The following is a 9,875-nucleotide window of genomic DNA, read 5'->3' as shown; positions in this document are numbered from 1 at the left end:
CACGTGTAAAACAGTATTTCCGGTTATGATTTTCACAATAAAAGACTTCCTGTGACTCAGGCAATTCGGTATGTCAAAAATAGTATTTTGTTTATTTTCACGGATAAGAAAATACAAACAACGTAATCATATTTTATAGTAATAATACACAAAATGATTTTAAATCAAAATGAATTATAAGAAGGATTGTGTTTTGACATAAAAGCTAAAATAAAACAAACTTTATTTCAAATTGTATTTTGTATTACCTAAAAGCCAATTAAGAAAACTTGCAACAAAAAAATCAATCAATAAATAAATTGTATTTGAACTTGTATTTTGTATTAGCTAAATAAAAACTATTGAAAAACAAACTTTGAACAAAAGAAAAAATAAGATGTATTTCAAATTGTATTTTGTATCCCGTTCCTCACATGCGTGTATCTATAAATCCACATATCCACTATTGTTTTACACTTTCTATTGTTTTTGGCACCGATTAAAGCAAAAATAATAGTAGTGATGAAATGTTTATGTCAATATGAATAAAGAGTGTTTTTTTTTTTTTTTTATCAGGAGTCAACATGAAGCAGATGTCACACTTTTAAACTGATATCAGCGTAGATATCATGTAATGAGTGGGATGAGCCATGATAAATTATGACATTGTCAGTGTCCGGCAGTACTCAGTATGTATTGTGGACTCCATTCATGAACACTCACTTGAAGATGCTTTTATTTTAACGCCATCTCTTGTAACTTCCGGTGTTTTCCTACCTGCTTATGTGTAGATTGACGCATCTTGAAAAGTGACCGATCAGTTTTGTTGGCAGGAGACTCAGGGATGTGAGCCACAGAGCTGTGGAGAGTTTCAAAGCCCGGACACTGGAGTGCTGGGAGGACTGTTTGAAGCCACAGCTGGAGGAGACTCATGCAGCAGCAGCAGCAGCAGCAGCTCAGCTTCCACCTGCTGTTCACGAGTTAAATAAAGTCGTGACTATCTGATGCAGAGTGCAGATGTGAATACATGATTGTCTCCAGTTCACAGTCATGTAAAGAATTCTAATCTTTTTTCTAATGAAAGATATGAAAGTGTATTTAAGGCCTTTACAGTCTGCAGACTTGTTCTTAAAACACCTGACACGCTTGGACAGTTAATATTAGAACACACTCGAGTGAAGTACTTTGCTCAGCTCCTTCCCTTCATAATGGCTGTTACTTGCTTCAGTCACCCAACATGTGCCCACACACAGTCTGTGCACACACACACACAGTCTGTGCACACATCTTGCACCCTGCAACTGGAGCTGCTCTCTCGTCTCAGGTCTGTCACAGAGGAAGTGGAGGGACGATGAGAGAGATAGAGATCTTTTTAAAGGGCAGGAAATTCCTTTTTTTAAAAACATAAAGACGCGTGTAAGGTCAGAAGTTTCAGTTTATTATTTCCTTCCCCCTCAGTTAGAGTTCAGATGAAGCTGAGACCCAAAGAGAGGAGTTTGTCTGCATACATCTGTACACATTTGGCACTAGCTTACACACAAACTAACACACTCATCAGCACAGTCAGATGGGAAAACAAACAGCTGTGGTAACTAATGTTGGTCTTAAGTGTTCTCAGATGCTCTATATTTTCCACACACACACACACACCACTGTGTGACAGCTTGCTGGTGAGCAGAAGTTTCACATCCTGCCACCTACATTACTAACTCAAAGCCTCTTGCCATTATCACCTATATGACATATTTCACCTTAATTATTATAATTATTATTATAATTATTGCATCCAAAGTGAAAATTCAACCTAACCCTTATCTAAACCTATGTTTGACCTGAAGATCAACTCCAAGTTTGACCCTTCAAACAGACCTTTGAAGGTCTGCAGGTGAGCACTGGCCCCAAAAATGTCCTTACTCTCAACGGTCTTAAATTCTAATTGGTTCTCACAAAGATAGATGCATGAGTTCTCTCTCTCACACACACACACACACAGAGGATGCTTTTGACTGCAAAGTGTGACCACTTGAAGGTGAAGGTTAAGTTTCACATCCTGGCAGGTACATGATTGTCTCAAAGGCACTTTCCGTGATCACCTATATGACATATTTTGCCTTAACATGGCCGCTGAAAGCAAGCAGGCAGGGCTCCATGGAGAACTGACGCTTCAAGTCCAGTGTGCACCCAGCATTAATGAGCACAACTAAATGCGTAACCCCAACCCTGACCCAAACCCAGGGGTCTGTAACCTTTACTATCAAGAGCTATTTTTGGCCCAGGACAAACAAAAACATCTGCGTGGACCTTATAGCAAAGATAACACAGTAAATTAAGCCTAATTTAGCATATTAACATTACTAAAAGGTCAAAATGTGCATTCATATGTTTGACCACAAGTGGCCACTCTGCAGTGGAGTATTTATGATTATTCGGTTCTTAAACATGCAGTGTTAGTGGTGAAAGCACATGGGAGACTCAAGTAGCCGCTGCTGTTGAGGTTCGGCAAAAAATTAGAGGAAAAAGCACCAGGTTGTAGACATATGACACAATTTAGTCAACAAGATGAACTGACTCTAAACTCTCTGTGAACTAATTTTAAATGGATGTTCAACCCCAAAACATACAATTTGACACTAACTGCATTTCTGCCATTACTAGCGTTACAGTTCTGAACTAATCAATGACCAGTTTAATATTCCTAATGATTGTACTAAGTGCCTGATAGAGAAAGGTACTCTATACCTTTGGATAGGTATTATAAATGTTAGTCAGAGGTGTTTAACACTGAGGTCCTTTTAAATGCCAGACTGTGTGTGCCTGGACTAAACCCACAGGACTCTATCCAAATATCCAAACAGACTAAACCTCTGGACTTTGGACTCCTCTCAGCCAGGAGAGCTACTGCATTGTGTTGGAAGAGTACAGATGTCCAAATATTGAGAATGTGGATAAAGAGGGGATCGGACTCTATAGGTCTGGAAAGACTAACTTATTTTTCTAAGGGCAAGCGAAGGATTTTTTTTTTTCAGCTCTGGGAAGCATATATGAACCTATGAAAGGAGGAAATGTAGGTATTACCTTATCAGAAATTGTAAAAAGATGCAGGGAAATATTTAGATTTATTGGTATTGTACCCGTTATCTGTGCAAGTAGAGTGTGTGTAGATGAGTATGTCTGTGTAATGCATGTTATTTTAGTGTCAAACTGTTGTATTGTTGTTATGTCATTCTTTTAAAATGACAATAAACATACTGGGGAAAAATCAATTACCAATTCTAACAACTGAAACTTGGAATAAAATCCACTCTTAATTGTATTGAGCCTATATATTATATTTTATTAATGTTATTGCTACTATTATTATTATTATTATTATTACAACATACAAAGCCTGTGATCTTATAATATATGATGCACTATCATGGATTAAACTACCCAAAGTATATTAAGTGTTTAAAATTATCCTTCACCTACCACAATACTTGAATACTGAATATTGAATGTACAATGCGGCAATAAAATTTTGTAATATTCTGACTCTGCTGCACGTCAGGTACTTTTACTTTGGTACTTTAAACGCATTTTGTTCATTACTGTTTGTTCATTGCTATACTTTACTTTGGTAAGATTTTGATAACAGGCTACTTGTATGTATTTCATTTTTTTTATTTTCCACTTTTACCTGACTACAGGATCTGAAATTAATTTTTAAACAATGACAAAAGGATGGAAAACAAGAAAAATGATGACATGATGATATTATTAACTGGTAACATTGACATGAATATTACAAAGAAGAAAAAAGGGGCTTTGAATGTAACCATTTTGCTTTGTGAATGATATTTCCCAGTGTATATAAATAACTGAATGAAACACAGACACACTCACTGTAGCCTGTGGAAAATAAATGGACTACCTCAGTTTGACCAGAAGATGGCGCTAAAAGACTTCCTTCAGCTTCCTCTCTCTCAGCCTCTTAGTCAGCTCGTGATGTTATTGTAAATGACAAACAGCCCATAATAAAGTGAATTATGTGGTTAGATGAGTAACAGTTACTCAGGGGCCACCAAAGGGTCAGGATGCAGGTTTATATGCAGAGTCACGATTAATCCAGTTAATCCAGTATCTATGATTTGAAACTGGATTTTAAAAGCTCCTCACTGTGTAGAGACTTTGACACCTTAAAAAACAAAAGTCATCATGTGTGAATTTTATACATGATCCGCCCATTATGTTGTGTGACACTCACTGTGATGTGATGAAGACCTGCAGAGAGAAAAAGACGTGTATTAGAATTTTATAAAGGTTTTACTATAATAAAAATATGTCATACTTTGTTATGTTAACGAAAAACATGCCCTTTTTATATGTGCTTCTGTTTACTGCCGGGAGCAGCTGATATTTATGTGTCACAGGTTGAGAATACAGCAAGGCAGCAGGAGACAGTCACAGGAAGACCGGAAATAGGAGGATTTTGGCTTCAAAGTAACAGCACAGAAATAAATAAATAAATACATTTTAAATAACTAAAAAATAATACAATAATAATAGTAATAACAATAATAATAAGCATAATAAATCAGATTTTTATACAACAGAAAAAGCAGAAAATGCAAGATACTGTTTAATAACTGGGCTACAGTTTACATGTTTAGTTTAATTACATACCACATTAAAAAAGAAATAAATAATACATTATTTAATAAATACATTGTACTACTACCAACAATAATAATAATGATAATGATCATGATATTCAAGTTAGTTTAATTACATGCCACATTGAAAAAAATGAAAATATTAAATGAATAAATACATTTTGATGATAATTTTAATTTGGACATGAAATGGGTCTACTTATATACTTATATGTTGTTTACTGAACATGTTTGCTGGGTATTCTTGTTTTATTTGCTCTATTATATTTATTTTTATCATTATGTTATTACGTTTTTTGCATGTTTGACATAAAGTGTAATGTGTGTTGTTAGATTTTTTTTTTAATTTAATTTAATTTAATTTAATCTAATTTAAAAATTAGATTAGTAGCTCACTACTATCCATCTACACACACACATTTACAGATAACTAGTCGTACTTTGTGAGCTTTTATTATGAAAGGTCTTACAGGAAGCCAGTTTTTGGAGCCGCTCCTTGACAGGTGTTGTCAGAGTGCCTCACTTCACCGGTGGAGCAGAGGAGCGCAGCATTACGCAGAGCATGTAGCCGAAACTACACCAGACTGCGGTGCTGCTGAAGTTTTAGGACCTGAAGTGATTTCTTCTTCTTCATCACCATCATCATCTTCCTCTTCTTCTTCTTGGGGAGAAATATTGACAACATTTAGAGCTGCTCTTCGACACTAAACTAGTTTGGAGCTAAATGACAAGTAGACAGCGACTCGGAGCCACTCAGTGATACTCGGGGCACGATGGAGAGCAATAAGGGATTACTGCGCTGTAAGATCGTGGTGGTGGGAGACACGCAGTGTGGCAAGACGGCTCTCCTTCACGTTTTCGCCAAAGACTCATATCCGGAGGTAAGAGACAGTGTTTCATTAAGATGAACACATGAGGAAAGTCTGTAAAAGCACAGGGCACGGCAAAGTCAAACTTCAAAACCTCCTGGTGTCACCAAAATTATGAGATCTGACTGATGACGCACAATATGTTATTCATTTATATTTATTTATTTATTCTCATGTGGTTTGATCCTTTTTTATTGACAATGTAAAGTAGACGGGATGTGCCAAAATGTGGTTCCTTCATGCAGGTTTTGTTTTTCTCTATAACAGATTTTTGCGTGATGTTTGCGGGTTATTATAGTGTAGAAGCAGCTGTATTAAATGAAGACATTTCCAGAGTCCTGCCCGCTCAGTGCCCAGTAACCACAGAAATCTGCGCTCTGTGCGCTTTTGCGCATCGCGCGCGTCAGCGGCTGATACCGTCAGCAGGAGCAGTCTAGTCTGTAAACACTGGAACATCACTAGTTTTACTCCGCAACAATCAGTGCGCTTAAATACTTCTAATCTACACGCCGAGGCAACACTTGTCTGTCCAGACTGTGTGAGAATTAAAGGGGAAATACGCCCATTTTGTAAATCCATATGTTATTCCTGTGGTCTAAGACAGTCCTTAAAAATAGTAAACATGAACAACTCCCCTAAATCCAAAAACTAGAGTGCCAAAATTCCAATTTGTGATGCCATCAGGTATAAAGTCTAGAGCTGCTCCATAGACAATGAATGGTGAAAGATGTTCCAGATGACACTGACAGCACCCAGGGGAATGTTCTGGGTATATGGGGACATTTTCTGTTTCACAACTGACAACATTACAATAGAATAAAATTAATTTGGGTATAAAAAAGAAAACAAACATTGTGTGTGTCCACAAAAGCAGGCTCCCATTCATTGTCTATGGGCAGACTTTGAAGACATCACAAGTTTGAGACTTACTTCTCTGATTTCTGGCTTTGACAGAGAGTATCTCATGTTCACAAAGACTGATTGAACTTTCCTAGGCCATGGAAATAACATATTGGAATTCTCCAGTTAGGTGGTGTTCCTCTTTTAAATGTAGAATATGTAATTTTCTACGCTCAGGGTCTCTCAGGGTGGATGATAACAAAAGATGGAGCAATGCTGTCAATACAGTCAGTTTCTCCCAGTTAGAATTCCCTCACTGGTCATTGTTTAGGATATTTTTTTTTACCAGGAGCCGAATTATCCGCAGAGGTCTCCTCCTCTTTAAAACAAACAGACCCAGTGAGTTAGATAATTAAAAACACTGAATATAGCAGTTTAGTATGAAAAATAAATGTTTCTCTAATGCTGTTTGGCTGGTCACGGAGGGGCTGCTAGCTCAGCTCCTGCTCATGTGTGCTCACCATTTTTCTCTGGTAACTTGAGACCCAAATGCTCAGCAGGTTTTTACCAGGAGCCAAATTGTCCGCAGAGGTGTCTACATCTTCAAAACAAACAGACTCGGTGAAATAAACCAGCAAAAACACTGAATGAAGCAGTTTCATGTTAAAAATCCGTGTTTTTCCAACTCTGTGCAGCACAGCAGGGCAAAGTTGGAGCTGTGCTGTCGCTAATGTTTGCTCAGCTCATTTCTCTGATGATTTAAGTTAATCCACACATCGGATGACTAAAATTTTTCATCTAGTTAAAATATTTAGCTAAAAACAACCAAGATGTAAAACGTATATTTCAAAAACATGGCTTTAAACTGGACAAAAAGTAAGTTTATGACAGCTTCTGGCAGAGAAATATTGACAGGTGACGGCGACCAAATGACATGATTAAAATTACAGATTAGTTTGGGTTTGTTGGAAATGTTTCAGCTAATATGAGTGCATGCCTGTGGATATTCTCATTCATCCAGGTCATAGTTATCTCAAGGCAATTGAATCGAACGCGACGTTGCGTTCAATTCAATTGCCTTGAGATAATGTGAGTGCACAACAGGTAGTTTTTAAGTGTGAAAAAGTTACATATTACATCTTTAAATGTACAATTACAATGTTTCCATGAGGGCCTAAAATTCTGAATGCCTAATGATTTTAATCAAGATCAAACAATTAAAAATTATCTGCTAGATTATTTAATATTGAAGGTTTATGGCATAAAAACAAGTTATCAGGAAGTTATCAGGTACAATAGAGGACACTTTGACCTTAAATCTTTTGCAGCTAACACACAGTGTTCAATGAGCAGTCAACATTTTGAATCAAGTAAAATTTTGAATGGATAAATACAACAACATCTCATTTTCAATTAATCTGTGTTGCGGTTTTGTCTGTGTGTGTTTTGTTGATAACAGTACAATGGGAAATATAATTAATTGGCAGATAATGTATTGAAAATGTAAAAGAAACCAACACAGAACACTGTGTGTTACCAGAAAGTAGATTAAAGACTCAATTATCCTCTGCACTTGTGGAGTTTCTTTTTAACCTGAACCTCTTGAACTCTTGAAGATAATGAAATCAAAGCTTGTTGACCTAAATTTCTGAATTTGGAAATAGGTCAAAGCTCAAAATTGGCTTCATCTGCTTTACACACACACACACACACACACACACACACACACACACACTATCTCGTGCCTCTGATCTCCGTGAGTGCACTATCATCTGCACTACAGAGCCGACTGGAATAATTAGTTTTTTTTGTCTACCTTACATTATCTTGATTTAAATTAAATTTCACAATGTACACAACAGCCCTCCGAGCTTTCATCTAATTTTAGCCACGCGTGTCTCATTTCAGAATTATGTCCCCACCGTGTTTGAGAATTACACAGCCAGCTTCGAGATCGACAAACAGAGGATCGAGCTCAACATGTGGGACACTTCAGGTAAGATGCACTTTGGTTTGGTTTCACCCCTTTTGTGTGGCGAGTCTGTCATGCCAATGTGATGAGAGGTGCGTCGCATCATCGGCCCATGGAGTAGTTAGTTTAACAGGTACAAATTGGAAAGGAGCCGACTCCTCGTAGCGTTCAACAGCATCCAGGCTGCGGGCCAAAAACATGAACAACCACAAAGAGTGTGTCAGGATGATTTGTTGAGAGGTATAAATGACACTTTTTTTCTTGCCAATGGGTGAACAGGTTAAAACTGAGACTTTCCCTGACTTTCTCAGTCGCCTGTAGCAGCCTGTGGACTGACATCTATATGAAGGGCTCAGGCCAGATTTTGGGGACAATCTAAAAGATGTGATGTTACGTACATTCCTGAGTGTCTTGCCTCTCTTCAGCTCCACTACAGCGCTAACAGTGTGCAACAGCAGCTACGTTAGCTAAGAAATGGAGTCCACTAATGTCAACAAACAACCAGCACCCACCACAACACAGAGTCCACACATGCTGTGTTTGTTATATAAATTTTAAAACAACGGCCTGGTGGAAACGGACCTTAACTTCGTGCCCTGTAGCAACTCAAAATCAGGCAGAGCAAGACCAAGTGCCATTGGTCCAATCCCAGACCGCTCTCCCGACTGCCTCGAGCCTTTGCCGGATTAGCAAACTTTCTGTTGCTGCTGTTACATGGTTTACCCCGTGCTGTCGCAGCCACCAGCCAGCTGTGAACTCCAGGGGCTCGTGTTTGCAATGGCTGAATTTGAGTTGCTACAGAGGTTAAGTTTCAAGTTGCCATCTGCTCTCCTATCAGAGGAGTAGTGTCCTAGTAGTGGGGAGTGAGGCGGAGGGTCCGCAGGCTGTGCTAACTAGCTGTGCAGCAGATAAGTAAGCCTCTCTGTGTGTGTGTGTGTGTGTGTGTGTGTGTGTGTGTGTTGTTGTTTTTTTTTTTGCTGTGTCATGTTTGAACAAGTCTGTAAACAGTAGTAGCATAGAGGCCTGTGAAAACTTTATGGTGGTTACTTCTTACCTATTCAGTCTTTCTTGGTGCAGACTAATTTGGATCGATGTTTGAGCGCTGCTTGGGTGGAGATGGACGGTATTTTGTGGTGGCTTGTCGTTGCATCGTGTCAGTTAAAGTAGCTAAAATTTGTGCGTTTACATGAGTTGTTGCAATTCCATCACTGCCAAAACTAATGAATACCCGTGACTACTGCAGTCTCATGTTACCCGGGTGTGAATGCCAATTGTAACCTTTCCTCTTTACATTAAAAAGCCAGATGTTAGTGGATGTTAGTGGGTTTTTGTGCAGTGGGAATTGGCTTTAGTTGGCTAGCCTGCCAGATTATTCCCCCAGCTAACGTGATACATGATAATAACTTATGTATTACGACAATCAGTGTTGATTCAGTCCCCAATTAATGATATAACAATACAAAGTGCTTACTGCTAGCCAACAGCAATGCAGGAACAGCCAATGAGCATACCATAATGTAATATGGAAACAGCAAGCTACTTACAGTTGTATCATGGAGC

At 38.2% G+C, this 9,875-nt stretch overlaps 1 protein-coding gene across 1 annotated transcript in view; it reads left to right on the top strand.

Annotated features, from left to right (window-relative positions):
• Positions 1–5,150: 5,150 nt before the first annotated feature.
• Positions 5,151–9,875, top strand: part of LOC125880874 (rho-related GTP-binding protein RhoN-like) — a 56,492-nt gene continuing 51,767 nt past the window's right edge. The window contains exons 1-2 of the mRNA XM_049563684.1: positions 5,151–5,515; positions 8,252–8,339. Coding sequence (XP_049419641.1) covers positions 5,408–5,515; positions 8,252–8,339 — 196 coding nt within the window. The 5' untranslated portion in view covers positions 5,151–5,407. The remainder of the gene's footprint in view (positions 5,516–8,251; positions 8,340–9,875) is intronic.

Source organism: Epinephelus fuscoguttatus, linkage group LG20, assembly GCF_011397635.1.
Source record: "Epinephelus fuscoguttatus linkage group LG20, E.fuscoguttatus.final_Chr_v1".
NCBI classification, from domain to species: domain Eukaryota; kingdom Metazoa; phylum Chordata; class Actinopteri; order Perciformes; family Serranidae; genus Epinephelus; species Epinephelus fuscoguttatus.
The sequence above is the reverse complement of the archived record's forward strand: the minus strand, read 5'-3'. Positions and strand labels throughout refer to the sequence as shown.